Source organism: Ailuropoda melanoleuca, chromosome 8 (genome assembly GCF_002007445.2).
Source record: "Ailuropoda melanoleuca isolate Jingjing chromosome 8, ASM200744v2, whole genome shotgun sequence".
NCBI lineage: Eukaryota > Metazoa > Chordata > Mammalia > Carnivora > Ursidae > Ailuropoda > Ailuropoda melanoleuca.
Window position 1 is genome coordinate 127,040,281 of NC_048225.1, and position 25,240 is coordinate 127,065,520.

General features: G+C 60.6%; 1 protein-coding gene across 5 annotated transcripts in view; it reads right to left on the minus strand.

Annotated features, from left to right (window-relative positions):
• Positions 1-25,240, minus strand: part of LOC100473407 (high affinity nerve growth factor receptor) — a 46,732-nt gene that overhangs the window by 18,801 nt on the left and 2,691 nt on the right. The window contains exons 2-17 of one of the 5 annotated variants that reach the window (XM_034667410.1): positions 24,654-24,728; positions 24,074-24,145; positions 22,516-22,584; positions 21,680-21,825; positions 21,324-21,466; positions 19,031-19,163; positions 17,262-17,588; positions 16,831-16,848; positions 16,605-16,660; positions 16,267-16,369; positions 15,605-15,751; positions 15,144-15,274; positions 14,826-14,998; positions 12,408-12,648; positions 11,962-12,120; positions 10,344-10,737 (exon numbers count right to left, since the gene is read on the minus strand). In XM_034667410.1, the coding sequence (XP_034523301.1) occupies positions 10,552-10,737; positions 11,962-12,120; positions 12,408-12,648; positions 14,826-14,998; positions 15,144-15,274; positions 15,605-15,751; positions 16,267-16,369; positions 16,605-16,660; positions 16,831-16,848; positions 17,262-17,588; positions 19,031-19,163; positions 21,324-21,466; positions 21,680-21,825; positions 22,516-22,584; positions 24,074-24,145; positions 24,654-24,728 (2,179 nt within the window). In that variant the 3' untranslated portion in view covers positions 10,344-10,551. Of the gene's footprint in view, positions 1-595; positions 723-10,343; positions 10,738-11,961; positions 12,121-12,407; positions 12,649-14,825; positions 14,999-15,143; positions 15,275-15,574; positions 15,752-16,266; positions 16,370-16,604; positions 16,661-16,830; positions 16,849-17,261; positions 17,589-19,030; positions 19,164-21,323; positions 21,467-21,679; positions 21,826-22,515; positions 22,585-24,073; positions 24,146-24,653; positions 24,729-25,240 lie in introns of those variants that run through there. The other 4 variants (XM_034667403.1, XM_034667401.1, XM_034667402.1 and 1 more) reach the window with 4 other exon arrangements.

Sequence of the window (25,240 nt, forward strand, 5' to 3'; positions counted from 1 at the left end):
ACTGGAGGAGCCGGGGGCTGAGGTCGCTGGGGGAGCCGGGGGATCCGGGAGGTCCGGATCCGAGGGAGCTGGGGCTGAGGGCGCCAGGGGAGCGGGCTAGGGTCGGCTGGAGAGGTGGACGCCGGGGGAGGGAGAGGTTGGCAGGCTGGGGGCGCCAGGAGCCGGAGGGAGCGGGGTTGGGGTGGCAGCCTGGCTTGGAGCGGAGAGGGTGGGGAAGGGGAGTCCCCGGACCCGGGACCCTCTTGGTTCCCCAGCAGCCGCAGGGCTCCGGTTGCTCCGCCTCCCGCGCCTCAGTCTTCCAGTCTGCAAAGTGGGGCTGTGCCGGGGGCCAAAGAGCCCATCTGCAGCGGGCACCTTCCCTGGACGCCTGCGACCGTGGGACCCGAGGCGGGCCTGGCCCAATGTCCCCTCCTCAAATCCCGCTCGAGGAGCCCGGGGCAGGCTGCGACCCTGGGCCCAGCCTCCGCCCCTGAGCAGAGCCGGCCTGCTGCCGGGCGCCACCTGGCGGCCACAGGGCGCACCTGCACCCCACTCTTCTTAGGGCCCAGGACCGTAAGGCCTCTGAGCGGACACCGACCGTTTTTGTGACAAGTACCGTTTGCTTTCATCCTCGCTAGCGCTTTAGGTGGACTGCGTCATTGAATCCTTAACTCGAGATCGGTTTCATTTACAAGATGAGACGGCTGTCCCGCGCGGTCAGGACGCTACTAATTGGCCGTACAGGATTCGAACCGTGGTCTGTGCTCCCACCCCGGGGTTGCACCGCCTGCCACAAAAAAAAGCTAGGGTAGTTGAGGAGAAAAAAATCTCCTCCTTAAATCAATTTTATTGAGGTATGACTGACAAACAATAAACGTACCCACTTAAAAATGTACTGTTCGATAACGGTTTTTAAGATTTTTTAAAAATCATGACAAAATCTATGTAACAAAATTTACCATTTTAACCATTTTAAAGTGTACAGTTCGGTGGCATAAATACATCCATATCGTAGAACCACCATCCCTCCCCACAACGTTTGCATCACCCCAAACCCGAACTCACTCCCTTAACACTAACTCCCCACTCCTCCCCCCCATCTCTATTTTACTTCTGTGTCCATGCATAAGTGGACTCATATAATATTTGTCTTTCTGTGTCTGGCTTATCCACTTGGTTGGATGCCTTAGTTCAAAGAATTTTGACAAATGTGTTACCCGTGTAACCACCACTTCATCAAAACAGCTTTTTAAAAGTAAACTCTACGCGCCAAGTGGGGCTGGACGTCGCCACCCGGAGATCAAGCGTGGCATGCTCCACGGACTGCACCAGCTGGGTCCCCCAATCAACAGAAGTTTTAAAAATTTTTGTCTTTGCCGGGTGCCTGGGTGGCTCAGTCAGTTAGGCATCTGACTCCTGATTTCGGCTCAAGTCGTGGTCTCTCGTAGTGGGATCAACCCTGCCTCAGCCTCGAGTGGGCTCCAGATTTTCTCTCCCTCTACCCCCCCACTCTAAAATAAATAAATCTTTTAAAATGTTTCTGTCCCCCCAAACTTCCCTCCTATCCCTTTGCAAATAATGCCCCACCCCCACACCCAGCTCTGCGAAATCTCTGACCTGCTTTCTGCCCCCCTAGAATTGTTTGTTCTAGAATTTCCTATACATGGACTCATGCCATACTTATGTCGGGCTTCTTTCACTCACAGTAAGGGTTTTGGGTAGCTCATTGCTCCTTGTCGCTGAGTGGCATCCCACTGTATGGATGTACCGCAGTTTGCCTTATCTTTACACACCACTGGATGAGACTGGCTGTTTGGTTTCCAGTTTTGAGCTACTGTGAGTAAAGGTACTCTGAACNGTTTGGTTTCCAGTTTTGAGCTACTGTGAGTAAAGGTACTCTGAACGTTTGTGTACAAGCCTTTGTGTGAACGTGTTTTCATTTATCCTGGTAGTTTTTTTTTTTAAAATAAACTCGACCCACAACGTGGGGCTCGAACCCATGACCCTGCTATGGGGAGTCGCATGCTCTGAGCCAGCCAGGCGCCCCTGTCCTGGTAGCTTCTTTGGAGTGGGATTGTGGGGTTTAACAGTGATGAATCTGTTATGTATTCTGGCTTCGAGTCCTTTATCAAAAATACGTCTTGCACATAGTTTCTACCTGAGAGGCTCCTGTCTGAGGGAGACCAGCAAGTGCTTAGTGTGGTGCTTCGGGGAGCTGTGCGATGGGGAGGGCAGCTGGCAGGTGCAGCTTACCTGGCGCAAAGGACGGACCCGAAAGTTTGCGGGTGGCATACCAAATGTCTCCAGCAGGGGGCAGAAGAAACCAGCGCACATCTCCGGGTCCGAAGGCCCGAAACCATAGAGTTGCGTTACGCCTGAGGCCAGAGGGGCCTTGAAAGTCTTCCGATGCAGCGCTTTCTAGGGGCCAAGGGGGGAATCTGCGCCCCGCCCTCCTCCACCAGCACCCCGGTTCTCTTCCCTCCACGTTCAGGTTCAGCTATGTGGCGCTTTCTCTGGGACCCTGTCCAGACTCTCGCTCCCTCCCCACTCTTGCATATGAACGTTAAACTTGCCTCACCTAGACTGTTTCTTTTTTTTTTTCCCAAGATTTTTTTTTAAATTCATTTGAGAGAGCGAGAGCATGAGTGGGAGGAGGGGCAGAGGGAGAGGGAGAAGCCGACTCCCCGCTAAGCAGGGAGCCCCATACCCACTGGATCCAGGATCCTGGGATCATGACCTGAGCTGAAGGCAGACACTTAACCGACCGAGCCACCCAGGTGCCCCTAGACTGAGTGTTTCAAGGACTGGGGACAGGCCGAAATAACCTTTGTGACCCGGAGCCTGGCACAGGGTAAGAGCTCATGAACCGCCACAACACCAGCTGCCCGCTGGGCAAGGCTCCTCCAGCTCTCTGGGCCCCACCTCCGCCTCCTGGGCCCAGTCCTTCGGCTGGAAGGATGGAGGTTCTCCTGTTGCCTCCCAAGAGGGGTCAAGGGGGTCCAAGGCCCTCATTTTTTTTTAATCTCTATACCCAGTGTGGGGTCCGAACTCACAACCTGGAGATCAAGGGTTGCCCACTGACTGAGCCAGCCCAGCGCCCCGGCTCCTTCATTGTTTTGTTCAACAGGCAACGGTCTTGTGCTTACCTGGGGCCCCGGATGCAGAGGAAATGACCATGATGGTGATGGCGATGGTGGCAGCTACTTCCATTGGACAGACCCTACTGACTTCCGGGCACTCACCTAAGACCTTTATATTTAATAACTTATTTAGGCGAGAAATAAAAGTCCCCCGGTTCTCAAGAGCTCACATGCTAGTTGAGGACACTATTATTCATTCATTGGTGGAACAAAGATTTGTTGAGCACCTCCTGTGTGCAGGCATGGGGGGCTACAGCTGAGAACAAAATAGAGGAAAATCTCTGCCTAAACATGGAGGGGAAAAATGAAGCTTGCAACCTAGTCGTGGGACTGGTGGGGGGAGATGATGAATCCACGAAATCCGAAATCCATAGAATCGTGATGCGTTACGTTGTCAGTGCTGTCACGAACAGAGGCAAACGACACAGGGGAGGGGGGTAGGAGTGTTGGGGGTCCCGGTTTTGGAAAGGGGGACAGGGAAAGCCTCACTGAGAAGGTAACCCGAAGGTGGAAACCTAGAGGAGATGAAAGGGGCCCACGCAGCTCTCTGCAGGGAGGACATTCCAGGCCACAGAAATGCGAAGGCAGGCCCCAGGCCCAAGCACACACCACGTTTAGAGACCAGCTGGGCGACTGGAACCGAGTGGGTGTCAGGGGACTGGCTGGGTCAGATCCCGTGGGGCCTTGTCGGCTGTGCAGGGGCTGCTGGAGTTTGTTCTGTGAGACGGGGACCCACTAGGGGATTTTGAACAGAGAAGGGTCACAATTCAGTTCAAGCTTTAACAGAATAACTGGGGTGAGTCGGCTGTACGGAGCACAGCGGAAGCAGGGGTGCAGAAGGAGGAGTGGGAGGAGGCCACCCCACTGATCCAGGGGTGCCCTGCCTGAGGACGCACTGTGCAGCGGGTGGCTCAGAACCCAGGACAGTGCTCCCAGAGGGAAGCTGAGGGGGGAGGGGCCGCCTCTCACTCTGGGATGGGAAGGGGTTGCGGGGTGGGGGGTCCTAAAGGTGGCCACGTTGAGGGAATCAGAGGGCTGGAGAGAGTGCCCTGATGTGGTGGCCGGCCCTCATTGAGCATGAGGCTGGGCTCTGGGCCTCCTGCACACACAGCTCACCGCCCCAGCCAGGATGTCCCCAGATGGCCACTGGCCCCATGCAGCCACACCTGGTGGTCAGCCAGGGCAGGGCAGGGGCAGGCAGTGGGCCTCCTTGCAGCTCCCCAAGCCTGTCTAGGTGCTTGGCCAAGGTGCTGATGACGCTGGCCAGGATGGCCCACTCTTAGGGGTCGTGCCCACCTGATCCCTCCCTTGCTCTTTCGGATCTTCGGGTGTGGGTAAGGAACCCTGGAAAAGGAGCTACAATCCCCATTGCACACCTTCTAGCCTGGCATCCCCTCCCTGCCTCAGGCTCCCAGGTCCCTGCCCCTGGTGGTCCCTGCCCTGGATCTGCCCACAGGCCCCCACCCCCTCACCCCTCCCAGCCCTGCCCACTCCAGTTCCATCCCTCACCCCTCCACTGGAGCTGTAATCACAGCTCAGCCCAGACCCCCTCCTGTGAATAATTGGGGCTGATTTAGGGGCTATCAGGGGAGAGAGGGGGGGCTAATGGAGTTGGTGGGGGGCCGCCCTGGTGATGAGAGAGGTATGAGAGGCAATTAGCAGGGCCGGCAGCCTCAGGAATCACCTAATGCACAGGCGGGCTGTAAGGCTGTAAGGGCACGGGAGGAGTCGGGGGTGGACTTGGACTTGGGGAGGGATCCTGGCCCTCCACCAGGATGCCAGCAGGAGGTCGGAGGACAGGTAGCAGGAGGGACTTCCAGCAAAACAAGGGCAAGGCGGGGCCCTGTGGAGAGGGAGGGAAGCTGACGGGATGAGTCAGGAGTTCCCGGTCCCCCAAAGCCCCCCACTCCCCAGTGCGAGTGCATGTGCGCGCACACACACACAGCCCCCACCGAATGCTATCCCTCGCTGGGGACCAGCTCTTGATTAATACCGACATTAGCCCTGAATGCTCTCCCCTCCTGGCCTCACTGTCATAATTACCTTCTCTCCCAGCCCAGCAGAGGGGAAGCCAGCTCCTCAGGGGCGAAAGGAATGAGTCTGACCCCCTGCCCAACAAGCCACTTCTGCCCCCTCCTCCATGCTTCCGAAGGGAAAGGGAAGGAGAAGAGAGGCAGGAAGGAGCCCTGAGGAAGGAGAGTGTCCTCCTGTCCCCAGCACATCTGTGCCGCATCCCCTCTCTGAGGCCCTCACCCCGCAGGGCTTGCCGCAGTCAGAGCCAGCCCCACCCGAGGTGGTCAGCCAGGGCTGCAAAACCTGGGCGAGGTGGGCAGCCAGACCCCCGAGCCCCTTGCCCTGCCTCCATCCTTTCTGATTCCACCTCGCGAACAGGACCGTGCACAGCCCCGGGCAGAGTCTGAGCCTTACACACACCTCCTCCCAGAGCCTGTCCCATGCCAACACCAAACCAGACATGCTGGGCTGAGAAGGGGACGACACACTTCCAGGCCACACACAGAGCCACACCAGCGACACTCGGCTCCCAGGAGCAGAGAGGCTGCCCAGGGCCGGCGGCGAGGTGTCAGAACATCCCAGCACTAGTGCAGGGGCTCGGCCTCTACCATGGGACCGGACGTCTGCACTTGAACCTCAGCAGGAGGGACCCTGTCTCTCCCCTTTGAGCCGCCACCTTGAATCTCTCCAGCTCAACTGCACCCTCCCCCTCTCTCCCTCTCCCCTTCTCTCTCCCTTTCCCTCCCTCTCTCCCTCTCCCTCACTATCTCCCTCTCCCCCTCTCACCCCCTCTCTTCCTCTCTCTCTGTGTCACACACACGTCACACACACATGCAGGAGCGCATACATGTGAAAGCAAAGCCCGTGTTCCCCCCAGTCTGCTCCTTGACCTCAGCCCTCTCCTCCACACAGACTTTGTGTCCCACATTGTGTCTCTCTTTCCATCTCCCTCAGGGAAGACACAGACACCCCAGCTCCCATGCAAGGATATGGGGTGGAGGCTCCATGAGATTTTTCCGAGTCCCTCCCAACACCCCCGTGAGCCCCGTTATAAGACCAAGTGAGCCTGGAGACCGGACAATCGATATCCCTCAAAGATGAAGATGCTAATAACTTTATCCCCTCTCGTCCTCCGACTCTTGCCTACATTAGTTCTGACCACAGGCCCAGGCAGCTGAGACCTGCAGTGGGCAGGCCTGCAGCTGAGTAACCCCTTCAGATCCAGGTGGGAAGCAAGAGGGTAGACAGCGAGAAGGACTTCCTGACACTCAGGAATGGGAGGCCACAGGGATAAGATACAGAAAGCTGCCAAAGTATGTTCCTAATCCCTGGACGGATACACGTGAGGACCTGTGACCTCAGAAGCACCCTACAGGGGTGCCAAGGGCCCTGTGTAATCCCAGAGGGCTGCCCCGGGGGAGGTGAGTGGGGAAAAGGAGGTCTCCCTGGGGAAAATCAGGGGAGTTAAGGGGGTCAGTCGGTGGGGGTCGCTCTGGCCCTTACCGCCCTAGACCCGCAGCCTGCAGGAGTTCAGAGGAAGGAAGAAGCCCCTTCCTCACCTCCCGCGCCCCACAGCCAGCTAAGTCCTCTCTGCAGTCGGAGGGCTGGTGGGGACCAGGCAAGAGCACCTCTTCTGTGAGCACTGTCCCCACCAGACACAGCTCCTGCCAGCCTGTCCTGCCTCACCCCCAAAGACCAGAGCCAGGCCGGGATGGAGGGTGTGCAAAGGATCGAGAGAAGGAGGATAAAGGAGGAGACAAAGAGAGGAACGAGCCCAGCCGCCTTGTGCCTGGCACGTCCAGGCCAGTCCCTGCCTGAAGGGACTCACACACAGGACTTGCTGAAACCTTCAAACAGCCCTGTGAGCTGACTGCCACTGTCAGGCCCGCCCTGTAGGTGAGGTCACGACAGGACAGAGAGGTTGAGTGACCTGCCTGACATCACACAGCTGATGAGCACAGAACCTGCCAATCTGGTTCCAGAGTCCAGAAGCTTAATCTCCATGGAGTCTGGTCCTGGAGGAAGAGGAAGGGACCTTTCAGCAGGTGACCGGGCTGAAGAGCCTCAGTCTCGAGCTTGGTTGGAGCCTGTTGGAGCGAGCACAACCCCGTCTGGGGCTCAGCCCCCGCGCCCCGTGCCTCCGGTGCCTCGAGCCCTGTCCTGCAGCTCATTCAGGCTCTGTCTTTCCTCCCCGTGATGCAAATGTGCATATAGCGTTTCTCCGCACACCTCCCGCGCCTCTCTCCCTCTCGGCCTCTCGGTCTCTCCGGCTCCAGAACCCCAGAACCCTCTCTCCCCACTGCCCCAGAGCTGCTGCAGTGCTCCACCGTAGCTGCGCAGTCTGTCTGAGCTGAGCTTGGAGCCTCTGGGGGGCTGCACAGCCAGGGGTTCAGCCTGGCTGAGAAGTCGGGATTCCTGGGTCCTGGCGCCTCCAGGGACTGTCACCCCCTCCCTCGCTGGGCAGCCAGTCCAAGGCCACTTTAGGAATTCAGCAAGACAGGCGCTCTCCAGCAGGCACTTAGAAAGCCCAGGGCCTCCGGAGTCTGGGATTCTCTTTGGGGTCTCCCTTAACTTGGGGGTTCATAGGGATGCAGGCCAGGACATCCCCCACCTAGGCTGCCCCAGCCCTCTGTGCACACTGTTCCTGGAAACCTGAACAGATGCCCGCTCCCCCCGGCTCCCATCAGGAGCCCAGCCCCTGCCGGAGCAGGGCAGGAAGGAGGCAGAGGCTGCTTTTGAAGGCTGCGGGGGGGGGGGGGGTCCGGAGGGCTTGGACCCCGGGCTTCTTCAGAGAGCCCATGCCTGCCCTGGGTTGGCCCTGGGGGAGCCCCACTGGCTTCTGCACCGCTGATGCCCTCTCTCCAGGGTTGGTAGGGAGAAGCTGGCAACAAGCTCCTTAGGGGGAGGGTCCTGCGTGCTCCCCTCAATGCTGGGTGTGCTTGCAGAGCCCACCACCAGGTCTGAGCCTCTGTCCTACAGTCCAGACAGGTTTTTCTGAGAGGGTGGGACTTACACTAGGTCTAGGGGACCCAGATGTCTGACTCCCACAGCCTCAGGCTGCTGTCCGGGTCCCAGCTCCCCATGGGGTCCTCAGGGTCCCATTCCATTGATCCCCCTGCAGGCATGAATTTCAGCTGGTGTGTGTGGGGAGGGGGGCAGCTAATGGACTTGGCACAGCCAGGAGTAATTAACAGGGAGGGGCACGCGCCTCGCTGGGGTGGAGGGGGGCACCGTGAATGACAGAAGAATCCAGCAGGCACAGTGAGAGGGTGGGGGCTGTGTGTACGTCATGTGTATGCCCGTGAGATCTGCTCATCTGCGTGTGAAACTGGCCATGCGGGTGCAAGCAAGCCCCTCCTCACCAAGCAGGACAAGGCCACTGGTTGCCTGAAGGGGTCCCAGGGACTGGCTTCAGCTCCTGTCCCAGTCGCCTCTCCCACGCTCTTGCAGAACATTCCCCTCCCCATCCTGACCTTGTTCCCAGAACCCCTCATGTTACCTGCCCCGCTTTTCCAGCAATACCTCTGGCTGTGGTCTTAAGAGCTTCTGATGCCTGATGCTCTTGACCTTGGGACTGTTCCACTTGCCCTGGCAGGTCCCTTCTACTGCCCGACCTCCAACATTTCTGCTCCGGGGAGAGCCCAAATCCTGCTCAGGGAGGACTCCCCAAGCCTCCACCCACCCACGGAGTCTCCCAGTCCCACCCCCTCCTCAGCCCTGCAGAGAGGCTCAAGGGGCAGAGGAGAGGGGAGGATGGGAGTGCAGGTGAGAGAGAAAGTGCCCCCCCAAGCTCCCAGGCTGTTCTCCAGGACAGCCTCTGATTCAGCTGCTTGGCTGGCCTGCGTCTGTTTCTGCTACTCATCCAGCCCCTGTCTGTCCATCGGTGTCCATCTGTCTCTCTCCTCTGTCCCCAAGTCCCCCTGTACAGTCTTTCTGTGTGTCTCCAAGTCTGTAGGTCCTGCCCGTGTCTCTGCATGGTCTCTCTCTTTGCACCTTCCCTGGCCTACCTGTTGGATCTGGTCACTGACCCTGTCTTTCCCAACACGTTGCCACAGCCCCCTTGCTCCACCTGCTGCAAGCCCCCCTCACTGGGCGGAGCCGTGCCCACCCCACCCCTCCCAGGTCAGAACAGGAGGGAGGGCCTGTGAACTTGGCCCTCAGGGACCAGACCCCCCCCATCCCATCAATCAGCCTGCAGCCCTGGTCAGACCTCCATTAGCGCTAACCAGCCTGGACAAGAGGCAGACACCATCGGGCGAGGCCTAGGGGTGATAAGACCCAGATTGAATCACCGCGTGGGGGGAGTCGGGCACCCAGGGACATGAGACAGCCATGACATTAGCCCTGAGGAGCCACTGGGGAGCGTGGGTTATCAAGGGAGCTGAGCAGGTGATTGGAAGTGATGGAACCGGACTGGGGGTGGGGGGAACCGCTCCTCTGGGGCTCCTGGTGAGGAAGATGGGGGGGGGAGGAGCCAGCCTCGGAGCCTACAGAAGCCTGGGGCCACTCAGTAAGGCCAGTGGTGTTCCAAGGGACAGAGGGGAAGGGAGAGCCCACCTCCTCCTTGGGCAGAATGGGACAGGAAGATGGCTCTGTCCTCAGGAAAGAACCACCTTGCCCAGGCCCCCGCCTCCAGGCGCTGATCTCAAAGCACTCAGAGCCAGGAAGAGTGACGAGTGACGGAGGGGAAGGAACACGGGTCCTGCCTCCCTCACCATTCCTTTACCCCGCTCCTTCCCTGCCCCTGTCACACGCATGCACATACACGCAGGCACACACGTGCACACACAGACACGGTGCACACACACGTGCACACACATGCACATTCAAGCGCGCTCTCCCTCTCTCATCCATGTTCTACCACGTGCCTGCTCTGTTCTGGTCGCACGAACATGAGGAAGACCCTCACCACCAGTGCTTCCAGCCTGTCCACCGTGACAGCTAACCTCTGTCCCTCCCGCTACAGCAACGGCCTCCCTGAGGTCTGGGAAGCCTCCCCCCCCCAAGGCCGCCCCACCACCGGGCGGACACAATGGCCCCAGGACCAGGAAGGAGGGTGTGCCACGGCCGGAGGTGACAGCTGCTGGAGTAGGACTGGAGTAGGACTACTGCTGAGGGGAACTAGCGAGGGGAGGAGCAACCCCTACCTGAGGCTCCATCCCCGACTCCCAGGGTGACCTCATCCCAAGAACTGGCAAGAGACGCTCGGCCGAGGGATAATAAATATAATTGCTACAGCGGGAGTCCCGCCTAGAGCAGCAGGAACCCCTCCACTCCCGACCCCACTTGTCCCCTCTGGCATGCTGAGGGTGAGTTAGATGCTTTGAGATCACCACAGCTGGGAGCTGCAGGGGTCACAGAGGGCAGGCCCCTGTATTCGGGCTGCCCAGCCCCCCCCCCCCNCCCCCCGCCGAGGGCCCTAGCCCAGGATGTCCAAGTAGACAGGAGGTGCCTGGGCCAAGGCTTGCAGCCGGGCGTGCACATCTTTGATGCTGTGGCGTTGCTGGGGCTCCCGCTGCCAGCAGCCGCGCATAATGGCGTAGACCTCCGGTGGGCAGGCCCGGGGCCGCTCCAGCTCCCGCCCCTGCGTGATGCACTCAATCGCCTGGGGCCACCGGAGGGAGAGAGAAGAGGGCGCACTGCGCTGGAACAGGGGAGGGAGGCCAGAAGCGCCCCCCCCCACTTAGGCTCTCCAGGCGGGTCCCACAGATGTCTGGGCCTCTTGGCTATGAAAATCTAAAAGGATGCAGCGAACCCCAAGATTCCTTCCACTCCAACACGGAGCAGCGGGAAGGATTAAAGCTAGGTAGGCTGGGAAGGCTGGGCTGGGGGTAGGACTGCTTCCCGAAGGGCTGGAATCAGACCCTCAGAAGACTTGCCAGGGGATTTGAGGAAGGGGAAGGGCTCAGGGCTTTGCCAAATCCATCAGCCAGGGCTGAGGGCTGAATAAAGGAAGGGGAGGGCCCTCCACCTCTCAGCTCCAGAGGGCAGAAGGAAAGTAGAGCAGGACTGCAGGCAAAGCCTTGAAAACTGGCTGGCTGGCGATTTAAGGTAGAGGGCAGCCCCACTTCCTTTTGTGTTCTGTAGGTCCCATTCTGTGGGGACCTAGCACCTCTGAACAGAAACTGCAGCAGGAAAGAACCAGGTTAGACTCCAGGAAGGACTGTTAGAGCAGCTCGGGGATCTAAAGGAGAGATGGTGGCAGGGTGATGGGTGACGGGGCCTGGAGGCTCCTCTCCCCCTTCTTCCCTCCCTCCCCATTAGAGGACTTGGGTTATGGGCAGCACTAATTCCATTCCCTCTCTCCGTGCTTGAGAAAATTAAAATCTATAACCCTCTCCCCCACCCCAGCGGCCTCCGGGGAGCAGACTGCATTAGGAGGAGAAATGGAAACTGACAGCTGCGAGCCAAGGAGGGGGTGGGGGGAGCTGCTCTGGGAGACGGAACACCTGGGGCCTGCTCTGGTGGTGTCCAGCCAGGAGGGAGCAGGAGCCACGGGTCTGTCCTTCCTGCAGTCTGACCTCCAGCCTTCCTGCTGCAGTGTCAGGCCCTCTTGTGCTCTGCTCGTCTTCCATGCCTCCTGATAACGCCTGCTGGGTCTATAAAGTGCAGCTAAGGATGGGGGTCTGGGCTCCATCTGTAAAGTGCTTTGCGGCTCCCCCAGGAGCCAGCTGGGCCTGGGCTAGGACGGTGAGCGGTGAGCGGAGGCAAGAATCCGAGCAGGAAGAACGCAAGGAGAGAAGGGGGCGGGGTGGAGGAGGCACAGGAGCGCCCCGCTGGATGGGGCCACCAGGGGACCCGAGGGGCGGGGGCGGCGCGCGGGGCTGACCTCGGTGTTGGAGAGCTGGTACCAGGGCTGCTTGCCGTAGGTGAAGATCTCCCAGAGCACCACGCCGAAGCTCCACACGTCGCTCTCGGTGCTGAACTTCCGGTAGAGGATGCTCTCGGGCGGCATCCAGCGGATGGGCAGCATGGTGCGGCCCCCCACCTGCGGGCGGGCGGCGCCGCGTCACTGCGAGGGGCAGTCCTGGGCCGCGCCCCGCGCCCCCAACCCCGCCCCGTCATTAAAGATGAATGGAAGGGGCTCTGGGGGACGGCGCTAAGAGGGGAAAAGCGATGGTGGTCTCTGTGCGTCCCAGAGAGCGGAGACAGACCCTCCTCCGGGGCCCAGGAGGTAAGAGGCGGGTGGAGTCCAGAGCGGGCAGCCTGGGCCCCCACGCCGCCCAGGAAGAGGAGGGCGTGCCCGCGCCCGGGGGTGGGGCCCAAGGACCTTACGCGGTAATAGTCCGTGCTGTAGATGTCCCTGCTCATGCCAAAGTCCCCGATCTTGACCACCAGTCCTTGGCCCACCAGACAGTTGCGCGTGGCCAGGTCACGATGCACGAAGTGCAGACCGGCCAGGTACACCATCCCAGCAGCGACCTGGCTGGCCACGGTTAGCAGCTGCCCCAGGCCCAGGGGGCCCAGAGCCTCGTCCTCCCCGCCTGCCAGCAGCTTGGCGTCGGGCCCGTGGGACCTGCCAAAGAGTGAGGGAGAGGGGGCCGGGCTCGGTGGGGGGGAGAGCCCCCGGGAGGCTGAGGACCAGGGAGCAGAGGAGCTGGGGTGGAAGAGGGGAGGGGAGTCCGGAGACTGGAGGATGGAGGGAACAGGGAGGTGGGTGTCTGAAGGGCCCGGGTGGGGGCCCACCAGGTGCGCCCCCTTCCAGAGCCTCCACCACTGCCCACATGTTCCACATTCACAGCCCCTAGGCAGCCCCCTGGAACTCTGAGCCCAGCAGCCAGTTGCCCCCTGGCCCCCACATCTCCTGCCCGTGGACACGCTGCACTCAGGCCTCTAGGTGCTGAGCTTCTTCCCCCAAGTCTGTCCCTGCCTCCGCGAAGGGAAGTTTCCCACCCAGGCTCTGAGCCTGGAACCTGGGGGTCCTCCTGTCTCTCTCACCTTTGCCCTCAATATTCAGCCTCCCATGGGGTCCTTCCTTCCAAAGGCTTCCAGGACACCCTCCACCTCCCCCAGCCACCACTCCAGATCAGTCCCTGGTCACTCAGCTCCATTCCCCAGATATTCCTTCTTCTGACCCCTGCCTGACCCAATGGCTTTGTCCAGACTGCCCCTTCCCATGGGCCAACTTTCTCCTCATCTGTTTATTCCTTCATTTATGGCAGGGCCTTACTAAACACCTCCAGGGTGCCAATCACCAGAGCTACAGTGGAGAGTAGGATACAGCTCAACTGGGGCACCTGATGGGCACTCAGGCTAGGGATGAAGTCAGAGGAGACTTCTTGGAGGAAGAGACATTTAAACTGAGACTCAAACCCTGAAAAAAAGAGGTGAGTAAGCCATTCAAAAGGGTCAGAGACAGAGGTGGATGAGGTGGCTGGGAAGGAGACCTGATGTACCAGGCAAAGGGGACCGTAAGTGCAAAGGCCCCGAGGCAAGAAGGAGCAGATGGGCTTCCTAGGGAATGTCTTCCAGACTCATCTAGGAGCCTTCACGATTCCCTCCTTTGGTTCCCTGTGCTCCACCCAGCACAGAGACCCCCTGCTCCCATAGCCTGGGCCCCAGATGGTAGCCTGTCCCTGGCCTGCATCCCCGGCACTCAGCACTGAGCCCACATGGTGTCTGGTGAGCCAGAGGAAGGCCTCCTGTCTGGCCTCCCGTTGACTCCAGTCTCCTGAGCCCACCCACCTCCACACTCCACATGGGGTCCGGCACCACCTCCCTGCTGCCGCCCACCCTCCACCGGCCCCTCCTCCACAGGCTAAGCTTAGACTCGGAGGTCTCTTCCGACGGAGTTCTGTGACCTGATGGTGTGAATGACCCTTCACTCCCAAGGGGGTGTTGGGAGACCAAATCACGGCCATCGACTGGACAGCCACACAGCGCTTTCTCATCCAGAACCACAGTCCCTCTTACTGGCAGGGAAACTGAGGTCAGAGCGGAAGGTCCCAGCTGAGTGCAAGCCTGGCCCTCCCCCTACCCGCCTCACACCTCACACTGCGCTGTCCTGGGGAGGGGACATTCTCTTCCGAGGACTCAACAAAGGGAACATGCGATCATCACAGTCAGAGGTTGAGAGCAGGGCTCTACCTGGGGTCAAATTCCCCCTTTGTGCCCTTGGGCAAGCCACGTAAGCCTCATCTGTGAAATGGGCACATTTCTTGAAGCTATCAAAACCATCAGCACACATTAGTAAACATATCAGAATTGTTCTGTCCAAAGCAAAAGAAATGAATTTTCAGTGACTTCAAGTATGAATTGCCATATGCGCTTGGAGACGATGAAGGACGCGCCCTATTTACGGTACTACACAGATAAGCGTGTCCACGCACACGCAGCCATGGTGCAGAGTGGGAGCAGAGTGTCTGGAGGGCCTGTTACCGCCATCGTAGCTCTCCACGCGGTCCCCCCACAGCCTGGCTTCTGGGTGACCCCTGCCCCGCACGTGCAAACACACTCTCTGCAAGCTGCCATCCTGACTTCCGCTCCTGCCCCCCCACTCCCGCCACCCTGTCCTTGAAACAGATGGCCCCCCCTTCACACGTCCGCCTCGCGCCCCTGGGGGGACAGGGGCCCTGGCTCTCTGCTGCTTCTTGGCGTCCCCCCTCGGTTCCACAGACGGTCGGGGGTGCGCTTGTCGGGAAGGGGCAAGGGGCCCAGAGCCAGAGGCCAGCACGGGCGGCCAGGCCGTCGTACCGGAGGAAGCAGTTGAGGTCGCCGTGGCGCATGTACTCGAAGACCATGAGCAGCGGGCGGTGCTCGGTGCAGACCCCGAAGAAGCGCACGATGTGCTGGTGCTGCAGGACGGTAAGCAGCTGCGCCTCCCGCTGGAAGTCCTGCCTCGCGCTCTCGGACGCCTCCTTCAGCGCCTGCACGCGGGCGCAGCGGGGCTGAGCGCGCGTCCCGCGGCCTCCCGGGCCCACACCCACGGGGGCCAGACCCCGTCGCCCACCCCTGCCGGAGCACCCGGTCCTGGAGCGAGGGGCGAGCGGCAGCCCGTGGACGGGCTCTTACCTTGACGGCCACGAGCGTCTTTTCCTGCTCAGGCAGCAGGCTGTGGCACTCTGCCAGGAAGACCTTCCCGAAGGCGCCTTCGCCCAGCTCCCACTTGAGCACGATGTCCTGGCGCTTGATGTGACGGACGCCTGCCAGGAGGCGTGCAGGGTCAGACCGGAGCCCGTCTTGGGAAGGGGGGCCAGCAGGCCAGGACCGGCTCACAGGCCTGCGTGCGGCGCGAGGCTGCCAGCCAAGGGGGTGGCTGGGGACTGAGAGGGAGGCTTGGTGCCTTCCCCAAAGCCCCGTGCTGTGGTGTGTACGGGGAAGGGGGGATGGGCGGGGAGGCTGGTGCAGGCCTGGGGCGGGCAAAGGAGGTGATACAGGGGCTTCTAGACATGCGGGCACACGTGCACACACACACGTGCACACACGCACACACCCAGGCTCACCCCCGCCCTTGACCCAGGAGAGTTCCTCACAGGCATCACTGAAATACTGTGGGTTCTCGATGATGTGGCCTTGAAGCCCAGAGCCTTTGCCCTCAGTGGGGGACAAGGAGCTGCCACCCAGAGTCATGAAGTGCAGGGACATGGCCAGTCCATCCTCTGGGGCCAGCACAGCTGCGCCTGGGGAAGCAACACGGCCTTACAGCGGGGTCACGACCCAGGTACACACCCCAGCCCCTGTCAGGTTGCAGGGCATCAGGCCACCCCAGCCGGTAACTTGCAGGGGAGGGGCAGAAGAGCGAAGGAGTGAGTCAGCTAGCTGGGGAAGGGGAGGCACTATGGCCTCTCTCTGTCTGGCTCCTGTCCAACCCCAGGCCCTGTGGGCCACCAAAGAACTCCCCCACTGCCTGCCTCTCCCCTGCAGAGCTCAGACCTCCCAGACCCACTTAGTGTTTGACTACAATCCAGCCGACAATTAGCAGCTCCCGCCTGACACTCTCCCAGCCGCGGCCCCGACAGACACACGCACACCCACGAGCCCCGCAGCCGGGCCCTCACCCACCCCAATACACACCCCCAGCTCTCCACTGTGTGCAGCCCCCCCCCCCAAGGAGGACAGAGTCAGGGAGAGCCAGCAGGAAACAAAGCCAACAGGACAGACGGACGGACAGCCCGGCAGCCGCACTCCTACTCACGGTTGATCCCAAACTTGTTCCTCCGTCCACATTTGTTGAGCACAAGGAAGAGCGTCGAAAGGAAGAGGCAGGCAAAGACAGCCAGGCCCACAGCCACTGAGACCTGGGGGCGAGGGTGGTCAGAGCCGAGCTTCGCCTACTCCCTCAGGGTGCCCCCGAGCATACAGCTCCCCGTCCTGCGTGGGAGCCAGAGTGGGGCCCCAGCCCCTGGCTGTGAGGGTGGCTGAGGCCACACCGTAGCCATCGGCACGCTCCGACCAGAGACTACTACGCCGGCCAGCCGCGAGCCCAGCCTCCCGATCCCAAGGCCGAGACCAACATCACCATCTCATGCTCACCCGGAAAGGTGTTTCATCCTTCTTCTCCACTGGGTCTCCGGATGTGCTGTTAGTGTCTGTGGGGACACAGGGCATGGAGAGTGGGCCTGGGCACACGCGGTGTCTCCTGCAGCAGCTCCCCCCCCCCGCCCCCACTGAGCCCTCGGGGACCGGGTCAGCTGTGCCCTCTGCCCAGCCTCGGCTTCAGGGACCAGACAGAACCTGCCCTCCGGCCTGGGCTACTCACCCACTGGTGAGAAGGAGACTGCAGCGGGAGGAGGAGAGAAAGCAGTCAGATGGGGGGCGGGGGGCAGTGCGTTTCCCCCCCCCACCCGACTCATCCCTTCCTGGGGCAGGAGGGTGGGGTGGGGAGGTGAAGTGGCTGCACCTCGAGGAGAAGAGGCACGCGGCCCTTGTCCAGCCGGGCACCGGTGCCCTGGTGCATGGCCCCCTGCTTGGCCAGCCCAGGGAGCGGGGCAGCCCAGGGGTTCAGGGCCCCCGGGGCTTAGGGGATGCGGGGCAGGGAGGCCAGCGCAGAGGCGGACTCCAGAACTCCAGGCCCCTTTCCGTCCAGGACCAGGCACCCCGACTGTGGCCAGGACCACAGCAGCGAGGGGGCCCCTGGATCTGTGCCCGGGGCAGCCCCGGAGGGGGCCGGGGTTCGGGTGGCCTTCGCACCGGGGATGGGGTCCTCGGGGTTGAACTCGAAAGGGTTGTCCATGAAGGCAGCCATGACGAAGGCGGAGGCCTGGCCCGAGGGGTTGGCGGCCAGCAGCGTGTAGTTGCCGTTGTTGACGTGGGTGGGCTGGTTGAGGCGCAGGCAGCCGTGCCGCACCGTCTCGTTGGCCGCGGGCTCCAGGAACTCGGTGAAGATGAAGCTGGTCTCGTTGAGCGTGGAGCCGTTGAAGAGCCAGCGCAGAGAGGGCGGCGGCTGCCCGTCCACCGAGAAGGGGATGCACCAGTGATGCAGCTCGACGGCCTCATGCAGCCGCACGCTGGCCGGGACTGCGGGCCGAGACACGGGCACAGGTCAGCGGCCGCGGGGGGCCGGCGCCGGCCTGAGCCGACGGCGGGGGGCGGGGCTAAGAGAAACCAGCCAGCCGGCGAAGAAACGCACAAGGAGGGACCCTCCGAAGAATGCTGGCGGTGGATCTTAAATAAACCAGGTAGCCGGCGTGTATAACTCGGAGGCTCGGAGAGCTCCCCTGGCGGCCGGGCAGCCCCAGGGAAACGGGGTGCCGGCTATGGAAAGGAAACGCGTGGTCTTTTGGATAAGGAATCCAGAAAAATGCAGTGCGATCAAGCTTAAGAAGGTCGGGAGAGGGCCTAAGTATCAAACAGGCAAAAAATATGTAGTTAAAAAGCTTTTGGAGAGGGGCGCCTGGGTGGCTGAGTCGGCGGAGCGTCTGCCTTCAGCTCAGGCCATGGTCTCTGGGTCGTGGGAGCCAGTCCGGCATCAGGCATCAGGCTCCCGGCTCAGCGGGAAGCCTGCTTCTCCCTCTCCCTCTGCCTCTCCCCCCTACTCATTCTCTCCCTCTCTCTTTCTCTCTCTGACAGATAAAAAAATAAAATCTTTAAAAAAAAAAAGCTTTTGGGAAAAAACGTATGGGTTTGAAATAGACCCAACCTAAGGAAAGCAAAAGCCTCTTGATAATGGATACGTAGATGTCACGCAGGGGAGCCTACTCAGCAGGAAAGGACCTACGGAACAACAGCTGCTCCCAGCGACGTGGGGGAATCTTGCAAACACAATGCTGCAGAGAAACTAAGCCCAGAATAATACTTGCGGGAGGATTCCATCTCTACAATGTACAAAAACAGGGAAAACTAAACCACACTGATAGGGAAGCACACGCATGAAAATTGTTTTTAAAAGCAAGGAAACGATTATCCCAAAAGTCAGGATGGTGCAGAGAAAAAGGATGGGGAGAGGAAGGGAGTGTGTTCCAAACAGCCAAAGAGTAATTATTATTTAAAGTGTCTATGTTTTATGCAGATATCTACATTATATTTCACAATTAAAGGAGAAAAATTGTATGACGTACAAGATTTGACGTAATTTGTTGGCAGACCTAGGGAAATTAGGCAGCGAGCCTAAAGAAAAGCTCGGGAGGGGAATTTCTTCCTTTAAAACTCGGATGTACGACAAAAGTGCTCCAAAGGCCGGGGCAGTGGAGTAAGGCAGCGAGAGCAGCTGGCGCTGAGGGCGTCAGGTAGCAAGACTTGGGCAGAGGCCAGAAAGAAATCCACCCCCACCCCTCTGGCCTTGACGAGCCCCCAGGATTTACCCCCACAGGATCAGGTTTTCATGGGAATCTGGAAACAGCTGGGCGGGAGCAGCTGTTGAGATATACATCCCAGCCCCTTCCTCCAGCCCCCAACCCTCAGAGCCTCTTTCCAGGGAAGAAGGGGGGTGCGGCATTGTGGGGGAGGTCACTGGGACTCACAGGAGACGTTGACCTGCACGGAGACTTCGGCCCGGCCCATGTCATTCTCCGCCCAGCATGTCACATTCTTCCTATTGAGGTCACTGGTGACGTTGGCCAGCGTCAGCCCCAGGGATGGCAGACCCCCAGATTGCTGGGTCAGGAAAGAGAAGGGCAAAGGAGGAAGAGGGTCAGCAGGCATGGGTATGGAGGCAAGGGGTTGGAGCTGATGTCTCCGGGGCACCCCTGTGGCTCCAGATGGAAAAGAGAGGAGGAGTGGGGGAGTGGGGGAAGGGAAGAGGCAGAGGAGAGAATATATAGCAGGAGAATGGCCCCCCTCCTTTAGAGCTTGTTTGCACACTATCTCCTGGACCATTTATTTAATGATCCGAAAAAAATCTAGAACATAACCAGTAACCTCACAACAGGCGCAGAATACCCTGAACCAGGACCGCCATCTGAGCAGCTCAACAGATGTCAAGAACGCCAAGAACCAGACAGAAACACCTCATTCTTGCTTTACACGCTGTTCTAACAGTCTCAGCCCCAGGGAGACCAGAAATACGGAGCTGGCGCTGCTGGCAGGGTGGCGGGTAGAGGTGGCAGCGGCGGCATCCCGACCTCCTCTGGCAGATAAACATGGAGAGGGAAGCTAGCAGCAAAGTGACTTGATTCTGAATCACCATCGAGAGACTGAATCGGGCTCAGGCTCTCTTCCTAAGAAACGGTGGATGTGTGCCAGTTACGTGAACTTAGGACAATCCCGAATCTTGCTGAACCATGGCTTTCTTGCTTTGTAAGCCAAGTAGGTAGACAAAATGATGGAAGTCAATGGAGCAGTGGACAAACCTCATTTATCTGGAAATTTCAGAAATGCGGAATCCTTTGACTAAGGGCCAGAGGAGGTGAAGTTTCCCAGGGCTTCCACTGGAATGGAAGTTCAAAGTTCCAGAAGAGCTCTCTAGCCTCTTGTGCAAGCTCTGGGTTCCAGCCTCCTCCAGGGGAAGCCCGGCCCTGCCCCAAGATTTTGTCTGCTGTCCCGTCTCCCCCAAATCCCTGTGGGTGCTGGGCAGCCCATCAACTCTTCCCTTTGAGCTGTTCTACCATCCTCCAGTCTCCTGAGGGTGACCAGCCTCCCCTACCTTCCACTGAACCCAGCTGGGTGTGACTTTTCTATAGGAAGTTTCTAGAAAACGGAAGTGGTAGCAAACATGTAAATCTCCCAAAGAGAAAAGCAAAACCCCTGGAATTTCCCAAGACAGCCGAGCAGAGGTCTCTCGCCCACGGTCATGGCCAACCTCTTGCCTCTGCCTTGTTCCCTTTCCATCACTCACTCTCGGTGGCTTTGCTCAGCGGCTCATGGCCCCCCCACCGTGTCTAGAGCCCTGCTCCAGTGGGTCCTTGTCCTTTCAGTATTGTTCCAGAGCCTGCAGCTATTCTGGGACTGGGTCCCTCCCAAAGTGAGCACACTGGCCTGGCTCCTCCAAGGGGCTGGACCCTGGGTGTCCATCCATGTGGGGCCAGGTTTTTGGGTGGCAGAGCCCTACTGTCGGCCTCTGTGGCCCTTGCCAGCTGTGGCTACTTGTGGCCGCCCATCGTCAGCTTGAGCACAAAGGGCAAGGCGAGGGAAGACGCCCAAAGACACATCTGCACGACAGAGATAGCAGCCAGAGAGTGCCCAGAGGCTGTTGGGACATCAAAGGTCATCACGTCCACCGCCTCAGTCGACAAGCAGGCAGGGACATCAAAGGTCATCACGTCAACCTCCTCAGTCAACAGATAAGAAAACCAAAGTGAAGGCAGATTAAGGGATTTTTCCAAAAGTCAGTCCAAAAATTCATTAGTGAGACAGCTGGACCCGGACCTAGACTTTCTTTACTAATAAGCTCATCACACATCCACGAGGATGCTGCTTCCAGAACCTCCGAAGACAGGAGGAACCCTGAGAATGCGTCTGGAGGCAGGACTGCAAACACAGTGCACTCTCCCCCGGTCTCGCTCCCTTGTCTAGAAAGCCTGTGGATGCGAGGGATGGCCTGTGGGTCCAGGGACCGTCTCTCTGGCAGCGAGCACCAGGGAGGGGCCTGGGGGTCCCCACTGGTCCAGTGCCCACCTTAAGGGCATGTGTGGGCCTGCTCCACAGAACAAGCTGGAGCCCCGTGGGTCGAATCCCTATCTGTCCCTCCCCTGCGTTCTATGTGCTTCTTCCTCACTGTCTCTCTTTGCCTGTCTTTGTCCCCTGTGTCCTGTCCAAGCCTCTCCCGGGGAGAGGGGAAGAAGAGGGACAGGGACGGGGTGGTGAAGGGCTTCTCACCGTCACTGTGGCCAACTCCTCCAGCTCGGTGAGGATCCAGCCGGCGCCCTCCAGGCCCTGCCCCTCCACCAGGCACTGCAGCGACACATTGTCCCCCACGTCCACAGAGGCATTGGGCATCTGGAGCTTCAGCACGGGCACACCTGGTGGCCCAGGATGGCCGAGGGACATTAGAGCAGGGCGGTGCCTCCTTCCCCACCCTCCTCAGTGACCCTGAGCCCCTGCTGGCGATGCCCAATGCCCTCCAACCTTCAGGCCCCCAGCTCCCGCCAACGTCCATTCCCCAGTCCCCTGCTCAGTGGTCCCTCCGCAGGCATGCGGCTCCCCCCCACCCCTTGTACACTCCTGGCACCTACCGCAGCTGGCATTGGACAAGACGGCCAGGGGCCCCTGCCCGGGGCACTGAAGCTTCTGCCCGCGCACGCCGCCCAGCCCCTCCTCCTCCCAGCGCAGCAGCCAGTGCAGGGCACACGTGCAGTGAAGAGGGTTCCCCAACAGGACCCTGTGGGTTTGGGGGACACCAAGAGAGTCAGGGACGGGGCAGGTGTTGGGCCTGAGGAACCCCCGAGAATGAAGTAGCACGTAGGATGGGGTGCAGTCAGACCACGGGGTGGACGACCCGGAGGGGGAGGAACGGGGACAGAGGAGGGGGTCCTCTCAGGCACCCCAGGAACAAGACAAGACGCTATTACAGGAAACAGAATCCAGAAAGCCCAGGAGCCAGCTGTGGGCTACATGGTATTCCCTTGCCCCACCGGGCTCCTCGGGAGGACGGGGGGTCAGGACTCTGCACAGGACAACAAGAGGGAAGGGCGATGTGTTCCGAGTGACCCAGAGGCCTCAGGGGCCCACCACACACACACGGACCACTACTGTCCCCGTGGGGCCCTGTGCGTGGGGGCTGGCCATATGGGCAGATGTGCACACGCACCGGCCCCCAGCCACCGGAGCGCACAGGACATCAGCCAGCCAGCTCTGCCCCCACACCCGGCTGCCCCTAGGGCAGGAGTCCCCCCCAGGGGCCTGCAGCCTCTTGGATGGGGGTCACGGGCGTGGGCAGCGTCCCCATCTCAGCTCACTGCCCAACACGCAGTCCCCAAAGAGCCCCCCCACGCCACCGCTCCATAAGGAGACCCGCGTGCCCAGGCACACACGCGCACGCTGCTCTGGCCCCTGGAAGCCCCCTACTCACAGCTCCTGCAGGGGGAGGCCCTGGACAGTTTTCCAGGAGAGAGACTCCAAAGCGTTGAAGGAGAGATTCCTGTGGGAGTTGAGACAGAGACAGCGGCCTGGAGCCACCGACCTTGCTCTGACCCAGGGTGAGGGAGGGAGGGGCCACAGGAAGCCAGCGTCTGGCTTCTCCTCCCCAGCCCTGGCAACTAGAAGCCGAGGGGAGGCACTGGGGTCGGGACAGGTTAGGCTCTTGGAGTCCCCCTCTTCTCGCTGGGACAGCGAGGGTTAACCCCACTTAACCCCCTCCCCAGAGCCCAGGGAGGGGGTCTCAGGGAACAGCCTGCTCCGCTCTCCCCCACCCTCGGCCCCAGCTGCCAAAGTGCTGAGACCCCGCTGGGGGAGGGGACTCCATCTGTGCTCCCCTACCCGTGGAGCCAGAACAGGCCAGAGGAAAAGGGGGTGGTGACCAGGATCCCGAGTACTTCCTCAGCAACCTGCCTCCTTCCTTCCCCTACTCAGGGCCCCCAGGCCCCCGGCCCCCAGCTGCAGACCTGGAGAGAGGGCCCCGAGAGGTGCCAACTCAAGGCCACACAGCAAGCTGGGTTAGGAGCCTCGCACCAGCCTGCTGCTCTGGGGGCTCTCCGTCTAAGGGGACTGCCCTGGCCCGTCTCCTTGCCCGGCTGTCCTACAGTTTGTGGGGGCTGAGCCGGGCGGCACTACCACGCAGGGATCGGAGAGGAGGCCCAGTCCTGCACCAGACAGGGCTGGGTGTGGCCATGGCCCAGAAATGTCACCTCTGTGATTCTCAGAATCTCATCTATAAAACGGGGCTCACACTCCCTCACCACATTGATGGTGAAGATTCACGGATGTGAGTGCTGTGAGGTGTCACTGGGTATGCGTTGTTAACTGAAGCCCCGGCATGTCATGAGTGATGTGACTAACATCACCGTTTCTCTCGTAGCTTCATCACTGGACACAGCACAAACTTTAGAGGACCCCACACAACCCCACGAATGGCAGGCTCCCAGCACCCTGCCATCTGTCTGTCCACCATGGTAAGAAGGAGGAGCTGAACTCCTGGCCCCGGAAGGCCAGAGGGGGGCTGCTGGCGACTCCAAGAGTCTCTCTCTCCTGCCCCCCACTGCCCCTTCCCACCATCTACCGAGGGGCAGGGTGACTAGCCGCGAATCCCGGCCCCCAGGCTATCCCGGGGACCAGGGAAGGGCTGGGAGAGGAGCCCCAGCCGGAACCTGGAGCACACCCCTGTTCCTTGCTCCCTTGGGACTGGTGTGTGTCTGAACTCCAGGAAGAAAAACGGGGCAGGCACCCATGAGACGCGCCCCTGTAGCAGGAAGCACGGAAGCAAGAGGCCAGGACCCTGTGGCCGATGGGAAGGGGCGCCCAGAGCACCAGCATCCCTGAAGGAGAGGCGGAGGAGCCCTGGAAGAACGGCAAGGCCACGTCCCTGCCCAGGTCGAGCTGTCTTCACAACAGCTGGGGGGTGGGGCACAAGCCCAGCAGCCACCCATGTCCAGAGGTCCCCCCACTCCCTTTGCCCAGCCCCGGCCACTCACAGGCGACTGAGCCGAGGAGTGAAATGGAAGGCATCGGGCGCCACAGAGCGGAGTCCACTCTTCACGATGGTGCTGGTGGGGGGGTGCAGCAGGGTCAGCCCACAGGGCCTCCTCTCCTGGGCCCCACCTCTCTGCCCACAGCCCCGGCCCCCAGCGTGAGTCCTGGACCCCTCCCATCTCCCCACAGCCTCCCCAGCTACCCTGGACCTCGCCCCTCTGCCCACACCAGACCCGGGCCCCCAGTGCTGAGTCCTGGACCCCCCAATGCCCACAGCCTCCCCAGCTACCCTGGACCTCACCCCTCTGCCCACACCAGACCCCGGCCCCCAGTGCTGAGTCCTGGACCCCCCAATGCCCACAGCCTCCCCAGCTACCCTGGACCTCGCCCCTCTGCCCACACCAGACCCTAGACTCCAGTGTGAGTCCTGGACCTCCCATCCCCCACAGCCTCCCCAGCTACCTTGGGCCCTGAGACCCCTGAGTTTTCCGATCTCCTCCAGCCCCTCCGTCCTCAGCCTCCCTGAGCCACTGGTCCCCCAGGCCCCGGGCTGACCCCCACACCGACAGTCAGCCCCCTCACAGGTCTCTCAGCTCCCCCAGGCCCCTCAGGTGAGTGGCATCCAGATGCTGCAGCTGCTCTTGGTTCTCCATGTAGCTGTGGGGAGAGGGGATGGGGGTCACGGGGGCCCAGAGCCACAGCCGAGCTCCCACACCCACCCACCTGCCTCCCTCACTCTCACGCATGCAGGTGCATGCGCGCGCGCACTTGCACACATCCCCCCAGTCACACACAGACCTGTGCACACACACACAGAGACGCATGTGCGTGCGTGTATCACCATCACACAGGCACACTCACATCCCTCAAGCGTGCACACATGTGCACAGACACACACCTCCTTGCGTGGGTCCACACACACTTGTGGGCACGTCCGCACACGTCCACCCTCACACACAGACATGGGTATTCCCATGTCTCTCGTGGGCACAAATGGATCCATGCTCACGCACACACACAGAAGCCCATTCTCAGCTTGGGGTTCTGCTTTCCTACACGGGACCTCTCCTGTTCGTGCTCAGAAATGGAGGTCACGCTGGAACACTTGCTTCCACGGAGGACCTAGGCTCACCAGAGCCACTGCCCCCTCAGCACAGAGGGAACCCTGT